Raw genomic sequence first — 17,268 nt, forward strand, 5'->3', positions numbered from 1 at the left:
GAAGGAGAATCTTTTTATTTTCTTAAAACCACTTTGGGAGTGCATTTGTATTCAAGAGGCGATAGAGAACCTCAACAAGGCTGGGGAGTTGGGGTAGGCAGGAATCTGGAAGACAGGATAACTCTCGAAAGCCTGGAGAGAGTCTGTGGTTTATGGCCAGTCCCAAGGCGATGGATGGGAGGAGTCCTGGTGTGTTTAGACATGGCGTGTTTCTCACATTCTAGGGAGGTGTCATAAGTCAGTGCCCAGAGCCCAGTCCCATGGCCTCTTCTCAGGACCATGAATGAAGACCCTGCTCTGGGGCATCAAGGTCTGTGTGAAGGAGCAACAGGAGCCTGTGGGCAGGCAGATGTCTTGGGAGGGGAGGCGTTTGGAGCCAAGTCTAGAGAAGCTTCTCACTAACTCATTCTCTCAAGCTGAGCCTCTCAAGAAAGGAAGGAGGCAGCAGAGATGAGGGTCCCACGTGGCAGGGGAGGAAGGAAGGAGCTGTGGGAAAACACATCCACATTTAGTCATCTGCTCGTCATTCAAGAAATGTTTCCTGAGAGTCTGTTACGTTCCTGGGGCTGGTCTCCTGCAATGCCTGTCACTGGTGGACAGGCAGGCCTGAGATAGAACTCTGTGTGCTCAGCCATCCTGCCGAGTCCTGATGCCCTTTCCCATATTCCTTCCACTCAGACACCCAGAGGGTCAGAGCACAAATAGCCTTCAGAGCTTCTCATCTGGGCTTCTCACCATTGGTCTACAATGTGGATTCCTCTGACCCCATCAAGTCCCAGCATTCAAATAATCTACAGATAGCCTGGAAGGAACCACCCACTCATCACTGCCTCCATGAAACTCCCAGGGCACTGTGGACACCTTTGAACCCGTTTCAAGCATCCCACATCGTATACCATCCACATAATTTCTGGGGGTTGGGAGCTTCTTAGAGGGTTCCCCAAGACTTCCCAGGGTGCGGAGGGAGCTTAACTCCATGGACCCTGATGCTGCATGGCATGTGGGCTGGGCCTCCCTGTTGGCCTTGCCCTTCTGGAATAGCCCTTGGTCGGTCCTCCCTTCCTTGTACTTACAGTCAGCTCTTCTGCTTCCAGGGGACGTAGATGGGGCCCAGGAGGACAGCTATGAGGAGCAGCACAGTAAGAGATGATGCCGGGCCTGGAAATCAGGGAAGAGGAGGAGCTATGAGAGAGGCCACTTGGGAGGCCCTTATAGGGGCCTCCACCTCCATCTGAGGCTGCCTGGGCCCATCTATGCCCCACCTTTGAACTTGCATCCTGCCCTGGCTATCCTCACTCCAGCACAAGGCAGAAGCCACAGAAAGAGGTTCCCCATTCTCACTCATCCTGTCCCGGGTTGCCAGCTTATTCTCCTGGAGGGAAGAGGTGGAGGGAGCGTGTACTCAGGTATTCATACATGTGGCAACTGGGTTCCTTACTTGACCCTCACAAGCCTGTGGGAGCAGGGATTATCATTCTGTTCTGATAGGGAAACTGAGGCCCATGGATTTTAGGGAGGGTCACAAGGTTACTTGCATTCAAACCTAAAGAAGCTCATCACTAGTGTTCCTTAGGATGATCCATGAGACCGTATCCTTTGGAACAAAACAAGTCCAACTTCCCAGGGAAATTTTAATGACTGTAAAAGCGTAGGCAGGTGGCTTGAGGATGGCTTCACAATGAGAGTTGCAGGTTCCCTGTTTAGCCCCAGAAGTAAGGGGAGGACTCCGTGTTCTCAGAACCTGGAGGAGCCGTGGAGCGCTGGACATAATGAAACCATCTGGCTAGAAAACACCCTGGTGAGTCATGGAAATGGGTCTCATGCTTGGGAGGGCCTCAGACATCACCTAGGCCACCTCCACCCCAGTGCAGGTGTCATCTGAAATCTTTCTGTTAGTTGGGCAAACTCAGTTACAGGGAAGCACATGTTTGGACTCTGCATTTTTAACATGAGCAGTTCGGGCTTTAAAATAAACATTTTTAACAAGAACAGTTTGGGCTTTTAAAATCAACATTTTTAACACGAGCAGTTTGGGCCATTAAAGATATTACAGTGTATTTTAAATAAATAAAATGGTGCTGGTGGGTCCTTAAGGAAGAAATGGAAATCTCAGCATCTTTGGCTGCTGGGGTGTTAAAGGCCAGCAGTTCTCGGCTGGGTGGCTCTCTGGGACTTCTCCCTTGAGAGCTGCACTGCCCAAGTTCACTCCTCCTTCTAAGGGACAGCCCACAAGAAAGATTGGCTGAATTGAAAATAGGAGGGCCACGCCTCTCTCTTCAATTAAAAACCCTCTCAGCTCTTGGGATCTCCCCAGGAGCAGCTGGGTCTTTGTCCTACTTGCACTGTAGCTCAGCGCCTCCCTCCTCCTACAGTCCTGCCTCCCCATTTCCTGAGGCATGTTGACCCTACAGCTCTTCAGGAAGCTTCCTGCATTCCTGTATCCATCTCTAGTCTGCCTTACAGAGAAACTGACCTTGGTAAGTGGTCTGGAAAACAGACTCTAAAATATAAGTTTGAAACCTGTATACTCATCAGCTCGTAATGAGGACCCCAGGGCTGGCAGTGAGTGGGGCTAGGCACCATGGCTTGTGGCTGTGATGCAGTTGATAAAACTTTCACTAGCAGTAAACTGGGATGGTGTAACCACAGGCAGGAAATTCCTTGGCATCAGGCTTTTGAAACGATTGGGAAATGGTAGTTATAAGGACTAAGTTGTTCGATGGCTATCACTGGGCATCAATTTTTTGGGGGAAAGATGCTGAGAAGCTAAGAGTGATTGATTATGAGTTAAGGTTCACTGTGAAAGCAAGAGGACTTCTTGGCAGCACTGTACTTTCTTATCTCTTGTGACTACATGGCAGAAAGAACAGAGGGTTGGGCTCTGGACATCATTAAAAGAGTAGCAGAATCACAGAGGAGGATGAATCTCAGCTTCAACGGTTGCTATGCTGGGGTAGGGTCCTAATGGGGAAGTTGTGGGACCCTGAGATGTGGGAATGGACATTTGGGTCAAAGCACTTAAAGATCTTCAGTTGATGTAGGAGCTGCCAGGTACAATTGCAGCAGCATAGCTACTTATTTCTACAAAATATCCTCCCCAAATCAAAATAAAAAATGAAAACAAAATAGTAAGTTCTGCACAGCCCTGTTCTCAGTATTACTTGAAGATAGAAGGCCAAACTGCAAAATGACTGTGAGTCAAAACACTCACCTAACCCTAGTGCACAGTCTGTCACCAGGCTCCCACACCAATGGTGCAGCACTTACGTAATCACAAGGCATCTTGCACTTTACCTGCCAGCCTAGACAACTTAAAATGCATTTCCAGCCTTAGTACCTGAGCAAAGATGCTACATCTGGCAAACCGAAGGCACCCAAAAATGGCAGCCCTGGTCCTGGTCCAAGCCAGTGTAGATGAATAACTAAAAAGCAAATGCAATCCAGTCTTGATGGTGCAGTTTTACCTCCCTGAGAAGTAAAACTATGAACCTTAGAAACATCACAAGGAACAGGAATAGGAGAAATTCCAAGGTGGGAGAGGAAGAAGGTAGACTGACTAGGGGCCTCAGGACAGAGGGACAGCCCTGCAGCCAGGCACCTGGAACCCACCCCCCAATACCAGCCCAGCCATAAACAGAGGCAAAGGAACGACATAGAAAAGAGCAAAAGCCTCAAGTCAATTAAATCACCACTTCAAGAAACTAGAAAAAGTAGAACAAAATAAACTCAAAGCAAGCAGGAGACAGGAATTAATACAAAGAAGAGTGCAAAAAATTAATAAACTGAAAACAGAAAAACAATTTAAAAAACTCACTGAAAAAAAGTGGTCCTTTGAAAAGATCAATAAAATGGGGGGAAAAAAACTATAGCAAGGCTGATGAAGAAGAAAACAGAAATGGCATATTTTCAATATCAGGTTGAAACAGGGGATATCACCATAGACCCTTCAGACACCAAAAAGATAATAAGGAGATATTATGAACAATTCTACACACAAAATATGACAACTTAGATAAAATGGACACAAACTTCTTCAAAAAGCACCACTTACCGGAACTCACCCAATATGAAATGAGTAATATGAGTAACACTAAACTATTGAGGAAATTGAATTCATCATTTTAAAACACCCCTCAAAATTCTTGAGACCCAAGTGTTTCAGAGAAAAATACTGCAAAGCATTTAAAGATGAATTAAATCCAAATTTAGTGCACAGAAAAATAGTCATAATAGAAATTTGAGGAAAATTTGCATGTATACTCCATTTTAGATGATATGAGGGAATTGTTTTAATAATTTTATGAAATTCAGTGATTAAAAATTTGAAATAACATAATATACTATATATTATAATATTATATATATAACTATAATAATGATAAACCTGTCTTTAGTCATAAGATCACCCAACTATGGATTCCATTTGCAACTGAGTGTACACGCATGACTGAGTTAGCTGTGGACGTGATCACACACCTTCCATACATCGCTGATTATAGAAGACATTGTTTGCCCTCCATTTCCTATATTTACTCTTCTAGCAGGCAGGGACATGGACAAATCTATGACTTAGCACTGACCCAGCAGATAAGACTAACACCATAAGGTATGTGGGAGGAACCTGGGCCTCTGAAAAGTCTCGTGGAGTTAAGACCTCTCCTGGTATTACGTAAGAGGGAAGTAAGACATATTTTGGTCATAGAGAGGGGAATACAGGCCAACTTCAGGTCCATGGGATAATGCCCAGCAGAAGAGGAATGTTTCTCTAACTAGCACAAATTTGCATTTTAGGCTGGTACTGACCTTGTCCTCAGGGACCCAGATTTACTTTAATTAGTTTGAACCAATCACCTGATCTAAAGGCAAGAGGTCTTCAACAACATCCCCCATGACTTCCCAAGTCCTGGTTTCCCCTTCTTTAAAACTCCAGACTCACCGGGTGATTGAAGCAAAAACAGAGATCGTAGATGAATGGAAATTTGCACTTAGTAAATTTGCAGAGGAGGTTGTAATTATTGTTGCTCAAATATCACAATCAGGACACAGAAGAGGTCTGTTCTGTGACCATTCATGGTCACCTGCAGGCCTTGTACCGTTTTAAACTACATTTGTCTTTCTGAAACATACACAGTAGATGTCAGGGTATACTGGGATGAGGTCATAAATGTGGATGGAAAAGTTTAGGATGAAACAGAAACAAAGCAGAAGTTACAAAAAGTAGGGAGCACGAGGGTGGGCTGATGAGAAACAGGGGCGTAACAACTCTCAAGGAATAAGGGAAGGCAAAGGCCTCTATGAAAAGATAGTTCCCCCTGCCTCCCTCTTTGCTTCTTAAATATATATTTATGTCAAAAGTTCTATTAACTTGTGCATCAAATTCTTACTAGTGGTGACTCTTGGTATGTGGGATTTGGGGGGATGGAGCTGACATTAAAATTTTACTTTGTATTCATAGACTGCTAGCTTATTTTATAACAAGCATGGATATTACTTTTAACATGAAAGAAAGAGACAAAATTTAAAAATTTTGAATAACCTCACCATGGGTGGCATCTGAGCTCTGGTCCTTCTGGTGGGCTGAGACCTCCAGGACAAGGCTTTTGTTGACCGCCAGCTGTCCATCATGCTTCACCTGGCAAGTGAGGACCACATCATCCCTTTGGTCAGATGTGTTCACCAGGAGCCAGCCTGTCCAGTTGTAGGTACCATCCTTGTTCTCTGTAAGGGTCGAGGCCGTTTCTGTCCGGCACACGTTTCCATTCTCCAGCCAGGTCAACTGTAGATTCTGGGGGTAGAAATTCCTCACCTGGTAGGTGATGTTTACCTGGTTCCCTGCCCTCATGGGCTGTTGAGTAACCTCCAAGGTGGGTGGAACTGAAACAGGACAGGGCAGAAGCTCTGACCTTGTGGCACAGACAGATCACAGAGAGGGCTCCATAACTTAGCTCCCACCACCACGGTGACGGCGTCACCAGGACAGTGCTAGGCAGGCAGCACGTGCTCAGACATTGAGGGTGCTCTTTGCATATGAGTGAAATTACAAAGCACAATGCCTGGCACACAGTAGGTGCCATAGAACTGATAGCTCCTACTAGGGTAAGATTGAGTGAAATCTACAAGTACAACCCCTGGCATGCAGTTGGAATGTCATAACTGTAACAAAATCAGTGCAACCACCAAAGACGTAGGGGCTTGGCTCATAGTAGGTGCTCACTAATAGTAGTTGTTCTTGGTGAGAAAAATGAAGCTCTCTAGTGGAGAGCTTGGCACATGACCAAGTGCCAAAGTCACTGGTCCCCTTGGTCCCATGACTGCTGCCAATAAAATGGTAGTAAGTGACCAGCACACCTAGGTGTATGGGAGGTGGGCAACACAATTAGGGAATAGATTCCAGGCCATTCAAGCTGTGGAGCAATAGCCTGGGGAGAGGGGAGTGGGTGTGGCAGCCAGATGTGGGCTTGGGCTGGGTGTGAGGGTCCTCTACCTCGGATGGCCTCAGACAAGTTTGCAGTCCCACGAAGAGGGTCCCCCTGCAAGGTGACGTGGGCCACCTCACACGTGACCTGAGAGCGAACGTCCCAGGGGGCCAGAACCACCCTGGCTGTGCTGCGGATGCTGTAGGACACACTCTGTCCTGCGGGGTCCACGTTGGTCTGGAAGTCTGAGAGCTCGTTCCCATTTTTGAACCATTTCAGGGTGATGTCTCTGGGGGAGAAGCCGTGGGACTTGCAGGTGAAGCTCACTGTGTGCTCAGGTGTGGCCCTCGCCGCAGGGCCCGATACCACTGGGGCAGAGGGTTTGGCTACAAAAGGAGCATCGATAAACAAGAGACATGACTGAGACGATGATCACTAATAATGAGTGTGTGACACTGTTAAGAACCTTCAGATATGTTAATTTTAATTCTTCTAATAATGTGGAGAGGATGGTGTTCTTATTCTCATTTTACATAGCAGGGTACAAAGGTTGGAAGAGGTGAGGACCAGCCCCAGGTCAGACAGTGTAGGGGAAGGTCCCAGAGGGAGGTCCAGACCTGAGTTCAAAGTCTTCCTCTCCACACAGGGTGACTTCCACCAACCTGGGCACAGGAACAAAGTTACTGATTGGTCTCCCTTTGTGTATTAACTGGTCCTACCCTGTTTTCCCCGGAGAGCTCACCAACCTCAGAGAGGGTGTTTACAGAAGTCAAAGTAAGGAACAATGGCAAAGTGGCACCACCGTGAGAACTGTAACCAGGCTGTTCAGCCCATGAGAGGGGTGGCCTGGCATACCCAGTTCCTCATCTGCAAAATGGGACAGCAGCATTTTTCCTTCCCAGGGGTGCAACAAGGATTAAATGAGGCAATGGAAGAAGTTTCGCTTTTGATCAGTCAGAAGATGCTTCATAAAAATAAACACAGATCTGTCTTTAACCCAGACTTTATATACACCCAGAGCTGTCTCTTTGTGTATTTATGAATTTATTTCATATTTTTCATTCTTTTCATAATATTCCAGTAGAGTTTTTGAAAGAAAATGAAGTAGTTAAGGCTAAAACTTTAACATGGAGTCAAGCGTTTGTAAGAGCATTGCACTCACACCTGCTGAAGGTCAAGCCACAGGATGTTGCTGTAGACCTGGATAACAACGCACTGAAGTCAAGGTACATGGGATTTTGATCACTCTCATCCTGGAGTGTCCTAATTAAGTAACCAAAGAATACGAGTTTGCAGTTTAGCATTTCTGCCAGCCAATGAACTGTTTTCAAAAACAACCTTTTATGAAAGTCCCCTGTAAAAAGCCTTTCCTGCATTGCCCTATGGGGCACTATTCAGGGCTGCCATGACTCAGGGTTCCCAAATTGCAACTCTTTAATTCACAAATAAATGCTATTTCCTTTGGCCTTCCTATCAATCATTATTTTTTTTAGTTAGTAGGTCTAATCTGTGACAAGTCCCAAATTTGAAAAGAGGGAAGGTTTCTTGGAATCTAGGTCTTCAGTTGGGCCAGTTTGGGGTCAAAAACAATGATCACTGAGTACTAAGAAAGCCAAAGGTGGGTGATTTCTTCATCGTTAATCCATTACAAGAGACAAAGATCCAGGCCACCCCAACAGGCAGAAATCTATCCTGGGTCCTGAAAGCACACAAACTGGAGAATCAGAAAAATGAGGATAGTTTCTCCCTGTAGATGAGTCCTAAACGTGTCTCCAGATTGCTAATTATTACCCTGCACCTCCTATAGCAGTCACCAGGAAACATGTGTTAGGCATACTTGCATTTGTAAATATTAACTTGCTCCCAACCACATGCAAACAGTTTATGGGCACAGTAAGAAGGGTGTCACTTGAAGAAGTCAAGTCATCAAGACACCAGCAGCATTGGGCATCCCTAGAGGGCTGAGAGTCTGCAATCATTTCCCATTTGTTGAGGGCTTCTCAGGAGCTGGCTGCTCCCTCTGTACCTCTCAGCTCTTTAATCCTCCATTCATTGCCTCGAGGGGGTCCTCGTGTGAGTCCCTTATAGGACCAAGGTCTGAGGGGACCCCAGCTGGCAAAGGGCCAAAAGTGGATAAAAATCCCACACTGGTAAGATGAGGGAGGGTGAATGCAAGCACAGAGCCTGGTATGTAGCAGGTGCTTAATAAATGAGCCCTGTGGCTGTTATCAAGAGGTTTGGTCATTACTGCTTCTGAATCTACACATTTATTCTTTAGGCAGCAGAACATAGAGGAGCAGAAACACCAAGAAAAGGCTCAAATCCTGCTCCCTGTAGCTCACGAAAAACTTAAATGATAATAGAAGCAAAACCACCAAGTCTGGACAATTGGCTTTCAAAAAACAAGTAAGATCATAGGTAGAGCTGGAAGCATTTTGGAAGGAGGAGGGAACAGAGTCCTCTGTGACATCTTTTCATTATTATTATTTTACTTTAAGTTCTGGGATACAAGTGCAGAATGTGTAGGTTTGTTACGTAGGTGTATGTGTTTCATGGGGGTTTGCTGCACCTATCAACCCAACATCTAGATTTTAAGCCCTGCATGCATTAGCTATTTGTCCTAAGGCTCTCCCTCCCCTCATCCCCCAACCCCTGATTGGCCCCGGTGTGTGTTGTTCCCCTCCCTGTGTCCATGTGTTCGCATTGTTCAACTCCCACTTATGAGTGAGAACATGTGGTGTTTGGTTTTCTGTCCCTGTGTTAGTTTGCTGAGGATGATGGTTTCCAGCTTCACCCATGACCCTGCAAAGGACATGAACTCATTCTTTTTTATGGCTGCATAGTATTGCATGGTGTATATGTACCACATTTTCTTTGTCCAGTCTATCACTGATGTGCGTTCAGGTTGGTTTCATGTCTTTGCTATTGTAAATAGTGTTGCAATAAACATACACGTGCATGTGTCTTTATAGTAGAATGAGTAATATTCCTTTGGGTACATACCCAGTAATGATGGTATCTCTGGTTCTAGATCCTTGAGGAATCACCACATTGTCTTCCACAATCGTTGAACTAGTTTACATTCCCACCAAGAATGTAAAAGCGTTCCTATTTCTCCACAGCCTCACCAGTATCTATTGTTTCCTAACATTTTAATAATCACCATTCTGACTGGCATGAGGTGGTATCTCATTGTGGGTTTGATTTTCATTTCTCTAATGATCGGTGATGTTGAGTTTTTTCTTCATATATTTGTTGGCCACATAAATGTCTTCTTTTGAGAAGTGTCTGTTCAAATCCTTTGCATACTTTTTGATGGGGTTGTTTTTTTTTCTTGTGAATTTGTTTACATTCCTTGTAGATTCTGGATACTATATCTTTGTCAGATGGGTAGATTGCAAAAATTTTCTCCCATTCTGTAGGTTGTTTGTTCACTCTGATGATAATTTCTATTCCTGTGCAGAATCTCTTTAGTTTAATTAGATCCCATTTGTCAACTTTCGCTTTTGTTGCAATTGCTTTTGGCATTTTTGTCATGAAGTCTTTGCCCATGCCTATGCCTGAATGGTATTGCCTAGGTTTTCTTCTAGGGTTTTTTTTTTTTTTTTTTTTGAGACGGAATCTCGCGCTGTGTCACCCAGGCTGGAGTGCAGTGGCGCGATCTCGGCTCCCTGCAAGCTCCGCCTCCCAGGTTCACACCATTCTCCTGCCTCAGCCTCCGAGTAGCTGGGACTACAGGCGCCCGCCACCACACCCGGCTAGTTTTTTGTATTTTTAGTAGTGACGGGGTTTCACCATGTTAGCCAGGATGGTCTCGATCTCCTGACCTCGTGATCCACCCACCTCGGCCTCCCAAAGTGCTGGGATTACAGGCTTGACCCACCGCGCCCGGCCTCCTCTAGGGTTTTTATGGTTTTGGGTTTTACATTTAAGTCTTTAATCCATCTTGAGTTAATTTTTGTATAAGGTGTAAGGAAGGAGTCCAGTTTCAGTTTTCTGTATATGGCTAGCCAGTTTTCCCAGCCCCATTTATTAAATAGGGAATCCTTTCCCCATTGCTTGTTTTTCTCAGGTTTGTTGAAGATCAGATGGTTGTAAATGTACAGTGTTATTTCCGAGGTCTCTGCTCTATTCCATTGATCTATATGTCTGTTTTGGTACCAGTACCATGCTGTTTTGGTTACTGTAGCCTTGTAATACAGTTTGAAGTCAGGTAGCGTGATGCCTCCAATTTTGTTCTTTTTGCTTAGGATTGTCTTGGCTATACTGGCTTCTTTTTTTGGTACAATATACAATTTAATGTAGTTTTTTCTAATTCTGTGAAGAATGTCAATGGTAATTTGATGGGAATAGCATTGAATCTATAAATTACTTTGGGCAATATGGCCATTTTCATGATATTCATCCTTCCTATCCATGAGCATGGAATGCTTTTCCATTTGTTTTGTGTCCTCTCTTATTTCCTTGAAGCAGTTGTTTGTAGTTCTCCTTGAAGAGGTCCTTCAAATCCCTTGTAAGTTGTATTGCTAGGTATTTTATTATCTTTGTACCAATTGTGAATGGGAGTTCATTCATGATTTGGCTCTTTGCTTGTCTGTTGTTGGTGTATAGGAATGCTTGTGATTTTTGCACATTGATTTTGTATCCTGAGACTTTGCTGAAGTTGCTTATCAGCTTAAGGAGTTTTGGGCTGAAATGATGGGGCATTCTAAATATAGGATCATGTCATCTGCAAACAAAGACAATTTGACTTCCTCTCTTCCTATTTGAATACTCCTTATTTCCTTCTCTTGCTTGATTGCTCTGGCCAGAACTTCCAATACTATGTTGAATAGAAATGGTGAGAGGGGACATCCTTGTCTTGTGCTGGTTTTCAAGGGGAATGTTTCCAGCTCTTGCACATTCATTATGATATTGGTTGTGGGTTTGTCATAAGTAGTTCTTTTTATTTTGAGATATGTTCCATCAATACCTAGTTTATTGAGAGTTTTTAGCATGAAGCAATGTTGAATTGTATTGAAGGCCTTTTCTGCATCTATTAAGATAATCATGTGGTTTTTGTCATTGGTTCTGTTTATGTAATGGATTACGTTTACTGATTTGCATATGTTGAACCAGCCTTGCATCCCAGGGATGAAGCCAACTTGATTGTGGTGGATAAACTTTTTGATGTGCTGTGGGATTCAGTTTGCCGGTATTTTATTGAGGATTTTCACATCGATGCTTATCAGGGATACTGGCCTGATGTTTTATTTTTTTGTTGTGTCTCTGCCAGGCTTTGGTATTAGGATGATGCTGGCCTCATAAAATGAGTCAGGGAGGTGTCCCTCTTTTTCTAGTATTTGGAATAGTTTCAAAAGGAATGGTTCCATCTCCTCTTTGTACCTCTGGTAGAATTCGGCTGTGAATCCATCTGGTCCTGGGCTTTTTTTGGTTGGTAGGCTTTTAATTACTGCCTCAATTTCAAAACTTGTTATTGGTCTATTCAGGGATTCTACTTCTTGATTTAGTCTTGGGAGGGTGTATGTGTCCAGGAATTTATCCATTTCTTCTAGATTTTCTAGTTTATTTGCATAGAGGTGTTCATGGTATTTTCTGATGGTAGTTTGTGTTTCCATGGAGTCAGCAGTGATATCCCCTTTATCTTTTTTTAATGTGTCTATTTGATTCTTCTCTCTTTTCTTCTTTATTAGTCTAGCTAGTGGTCTGTTTGTTAATTTCTTCAAAAAACCAGCTCCTGGATTCATTGACTTTTTTGAAGGGTTTTTTGTGTCTCTAACTCCTTCAGTTTGGCTCTGATCTTAGTCATTTCTTGTCTTCTGCTAGCTTTTGGATTTCTTTGCTCTTGCTTCTCTAGTTCTTTTAATTGTGATGTTAGGGTGTTGATTTCAGATCTTTCTAGCTCTCTGATGTGGGCATTTAGTGCTATAAATTTCCCTCTAAACACTGCTTTAGCTGTGTCCCAGAGATTCTCATATGTTTTCTCTTTGTTCTCATTGGTTTCAAATAACTTCTTAATTTCTGCCTTAATTTCATTATTTACCCAGGAGTCATTCAGGAGCAGGCTGTTCAATTTCCATGTAGTTGTGTGGTTTTGAGTGAGTTTCTTAATTCTGAATTCCAATTTGATTGAACTGTGGTCTGATAAACTGTCTGCTATGATTTCCGTTCTTTTGCATTTGCTGAGGTGTGCTTTACTTCCAATTATGTGGTTGATTTTAGAATAAGTGCCTTGTGGCACTGAGAAGAATGTATTTTCTGTTGATTTGGGGTGGAGAGATCTGTAGGTGTTTATTAGGTCCACTTGATCCAGAGCTGAGTTCAAGCCCTGAATATCATTATTAAGTTTTTGTCTCATTGGTCTGTCTAATATTGACAATAGGGTGTTAAAGTCTCCCACTATTATTGTGTGGGAGTCTAAGCCTTTTTGTAAGTCTCTCAGAACTCGTTTTATGAATCTGGGTGCTCCTGTATTGGGGGCACATATATTTAGGATAGTTAGTTGAAATGATCCCTTTACCATTATGTAATGCCCTTCTTTATCTTTTTCGATCTTTGTTGGTTTAAAGTTTCTTTTGTCCGGGAGTAGGATTACAACTCCCGCCTTTTTTTGCTTTCCATTTGCCTGGTAAATTTTCCTCCATCCCTTTATTTTGAGCCTATGTGTGTCTTTGCATGTGAGATGAGTCTCCTAAATACCACACACCAATGGGGCTTGACTCTTGATCCAATTTGCCTGTCTGTGTCTTTTAACTGGGGCATTTAGCCCATTTACATTTAAGCTTAATATTGTTATGTGTGAATTTGATCCTGGCACGGGGATCAGGACCCATTTAACGAAGCACTTTGACTGTCCCTTGGTGGAGTGGGTGTGCTTCAGTGGGGGGTAACCCACTTATCTGGGCTGCCCAGATTTCTCCGAACTAGCAGGAGGAAAAACTAAGTCTGCCAGACTAAGACTGCGGCCACCCCTCCCCATAGGGCTCAGGCCCAGGGAGATCAGAGTTCTGTCCCTGAGACCCGGTCTGGAGTTGCTGGAGTTCCTGCAAGGAGGCCCCACCCAGTGAGGAGGGATGGGTGAAGAGGCACTCTGGCTACAGTCTGCCACAGCTGATGTGTTGGGCTGTGGGGGATACTTCTTGGAAACAGGCCATCCAACCTTCCTGGCGCCAGTAGGGGAAAAGCGTGGCCTGGAGCTATAGAGATGGCTGCCACCTTTCCCTTGCCCTGGGAACTTAGTGTGTTAAGCAATGATCAGTCCCAGTGCTGGCTGCCGCCCATCCCCCGAGGAGCTCAGCCTACTTAGACAGCAGGCAACCACAGCTGTGGTCCTGGCCGCCCCTTCCCCTGGGATCTCGGCAGCCTTAAGGAGATTCTAGCTAAATGACTGTTGAGAATCTGCATGGCTCTGTGGTTGGGACCCTATGCCCCAGTGGCGTGGGCTCACGAGTGGGATCTTCCGATCCGTAGGTTGCACAGCTCTGTGGATGAAGCTCGGTTTCACAGGCTAGGTAGCACGCTCACTCACCGCCTCCCTTGACTGGGGGATGGGGGCTTCCCTGCCCCACAGCTCTCAGGTGGGCCACTGCACCACACTGCTCTTCCTCTCCGTGGGTCTCACCAGCTGCCTAGTCAATTCTAATGTCAGAACCTGGATACTTTGGTTAGTGTTGCGGGATTTGCTCACTTTTATGGTTCTTTTCCACGGGAGCCTCGGATTACTACTGCTTCTAGTCAGCCATCTTGGCCGTGCCCTGCTGTGACATCTTGGTGTTTTGAGGCAGGGAGGCTTTTGGGGCTGAGGAGTACTGGGATTTCAGTGCTTTTTTAGATACAAATGTTTCCACAATGGAAAGTCCTCTAGCACTGAGGCTGGATCTGAGCAGGGCTTTATCCGCAAACTCTATCTTGGGTCCTGAGGCCTGTACTGTGGGAGGGGTCCTAGCCAGGGCACTGAGGCCTCCTGAGATGTTTCCACCACATTTTTTTCTGAAGCACCCACCCCCAGAAAAGCTGTTCTCAAAGCCCCAACCCCAGGGGGCACGACCTTTGCCAAGGGACTGCGTATGAGAATCTTCTGGAGTCATGAAGAGTTCAGATGTCCAGGCCCATGTCAGACCAATTAAATTGGCATTTTTAGGGTGGATCCTGAGTCCAGGTTTGTAAACATTTTTGTCAAAATTTCCCAGGTGATTCTAATGGGCGGCCAGGATTGAAAGCTACCAGACTCCACCCCAAACCCCATATATCCTTGAGGCCTGGAGGAGCACTGACCCATCTGAAGTGTCATGGCTTCAGCATCACACAGTTCACATATATGGAACATTTACTGCACTCCAGGTGCTGCTCTGAGCATGTTACATGATTTAACTCCTTCAGCTCTGCCCCCAGTCTGTGATGTCAGTGTTATCATCAACAGGCGAGGACACCAAGGCCCACGGTGGTGGTTGCCTTGTCCCAGGTCACAAAACTAGAAAGTGGCAGAGCCGGGAAGTGGTCCAGGCAGTTGAGATCCTGCCCATGTTGTCCTAACCACTGTTCTGTGGAAGTTCAGTAATCACCTGAACACTACCACCATTAGGGGCTCTGTGCACATCCTCTCCAATCCTCACAGAACCTAGAGTGGGGGCCATGATTATCAGCATCACACAGATGGAGAAACCAAGGACTCAAGGGAATGCAAGCCTGGCCTAAGATTACACAACCTTGAAATAGCACCTCAATTTGGGGATGCTTAGAATGTGCTAGGTGATTTACAGAGAGAACCTCAAATCCTATCCCCTCTCCTAAAGGAGTCGTGATGATCACCATTTTACAGATGAGGAAACTGAGGCTGAGAGAAATGAAGGCACTGCCTCCTTGTCCTCCATGTGTCCCAGTGGGCACCTCCTGTGTCCCACCAAGCACTCCTGTCCATCAACAGAGCAAGTGCCCTGAATTCTTGAGCCCCAACACTGACCGCACTCTTAATTTTGCCTTCGAGGTTCTTGACTTCATGCAATTCTAGTGAGAAGCCTCCCTCCTGGGTGTCCAGGCCCAGATACCCTGTAGCCATAAAACACTGTGGGCTCCTGACAGCCCGAGGGGAGCATGGAAACTTGCTCATATGGGCCTGATGCACCCCATAGGAAATACGTCATCTCCTCATCCTTGGTCCTTAGCACCAACAAGGGGTGGGCACGTGCTCTGCTGGGCTGCAGGAGGCCCGACTCTGCTCTGTAGATGCTGCTCAGTGAAGAAGAAACAGCGTAACACGGGGGTAGAGTCCTAAATGCTTCATGTGTGCTGAGACCTGTCCTTTAGGGACAAGCTTGATATACGAGACACATGCAGGACCTTTCTGATGAGAGTGTAAAGCCAGCCCCTCCTACCCCTTCAGGGCTTTTTTTTTTTTTTTTCATTTTATTTGTCTGCTTGTTTGTTTGTTTGTTTGTTTGTTTGACTGACAGAATTTCACTCTTGTTGCCCAGGCAGGAGTGCAATGCTGCGATCTCGGCTCACTGCAACCTCCACCTTCCAGGTTCAAGCAATTCTCCTGCCTCAGCCTCCCCAGTAGCTGGGATTACAGGCACGTGCCACCATGCCTGGCTAATTTTGTACTTTTAGTAAAGACGGGGTTTCTCCATGTTGGTGAGGCGGTCTCAAACTCCTGACCTCAGGTGATCCACCGGCCATGGCCTCCCGAAGTGCTGGGATTACAGGCGTGAGCCACTGCACCCAGCCTCGGTTTTGTTCTTAATGCTTTTTGCTATAGAACTGAACAATGCCAGAGTTTGGAAAGAGAAGGTTGGAGCACTTCTCCACACTTGAAAAACCAGAGCTGAGTGAGTACTGCAGAGACAAGGGCCGTGAGTCAGGCTGGTGGGGAGGAAACCTTGGCTCCCTGACCTGCTCACCACTCAGGTCTCCTCTCTGAGCCTCAGTGTCCTCATCTTTAAAGGAGGCAACAAATGGCTCCTCCCTCATAGCGCTGGTTATAAGGAGACTCTGGCACAACTGCAGCTCCCTGGCCCCCTTCCCTGCCTCCCTCCTTTGTCATCCAGGGCATCATTTAGGCTAAGAGCATGGCAAAGAGGGGTGAGCACCCTATTAGGAATTAGCAGATCTGAGTCACACCTGAGCCACTATTGGCTGTGACTGCCTGGGCTGGGGAGGCACCATCTGGAAACTTCAGTGTCTTTGCCTATATTATCTGCACAATCAGGATAAAGCCACTTCCACATCTATGTTCAAGGGTTGTGGGAAGCCCTGTTGCTACACCATCTAGGAGGGAAATTAGACAATATTCTCATATATGAAAACACACACACCCTCTAACTTAGCAATGTCACTTCCAGTGGGTGTCTCCCACCTGACTAGGGTGATACATGTACAAAGCCATCCACTGCAGGATTGTTAGTAGCTCAAGTTTGGGAACAACTTACATATCCATCAACAGGATGCTGTGAAATAAATTTTGGTATTTCCATAAATTGGAGTATTCTGCAGCTGTTAAAGAGTGGAGCAGTTCTATGTCCTGACGTGGAATCTCAATATGGAAGGATAGGGCTTATGTTTGGAGGAAGTTTTCCAACCACCAGTGGGTTTTAGTGTCTGAATGTGAGGTGCATTCTGAACCGTTGGGAAATGGATGAAAAAAGAAATCCTGGCTCCCTGATCCATGGTTCTGTCTGAGGAGCTTTTATTTAGCACCTGTGATGCACCAGGTTCTTCTATGAAGACAGTGTCTTAACAAATGCTGGGGAAGGAAGGAGCCTGCCTCGATCCGGACCTGGACTCTAGCTTTGATTCCATCAATAACTGGCCCTGTGACTGTGGACAAGGCCCCTGTCATCTCTTGGCTTAAGTCCCC

The 17,268-nt window shown here is 45.4% G+C and overlaps 1 protein-coding gene across 1 annotated transcript in view; it reads right to left on the bottom strand.

Annotated features, from left to right (window-relative positions):
- Nucleotides 1–17,268, bottom strand: part of LOC105481636 (signal-regulatory protein gamma) — a 27,339-nt gene continuing 10,071 nt past the window's right edge. Inside the window, exons 3-6 of the mRNA XM_011741369.2 lie at nt 6,485–6,802; nt 5,542–5,874; nt 1,074–1,158; nt 1–486 (exon numbers count right to left, since the gene is read on the bottom strand). Coding sequence (XP_011739671.1) covers nt 1,076–1,158; nt 5,542–5,874; nt 6,485–6,802 — 734 coding nt within the window. The 3' untranslated portion in view covers nt 1–486; nt 1,074–1,075. The remainder of the gene's footprint in view (nt 487–1,073; nt 1,159–5,541; nt 5,875–6,484; nt 6,803–17,268) is intronic.

This window comes from Macaca nemestrina, chromosome 15, assembly GCF_043159975.1.
Source record: "Macaca nemestrina isolate mMacNem1 chromosome 15, mMacNem.hap1, whole genome shotgun sequence".
Lineage (NCBI taxonomy): Eukaryota > Metazoa > Chordata > Mammalia > Primates > Cercopithecidae > Macaca > Macaca nemestrina.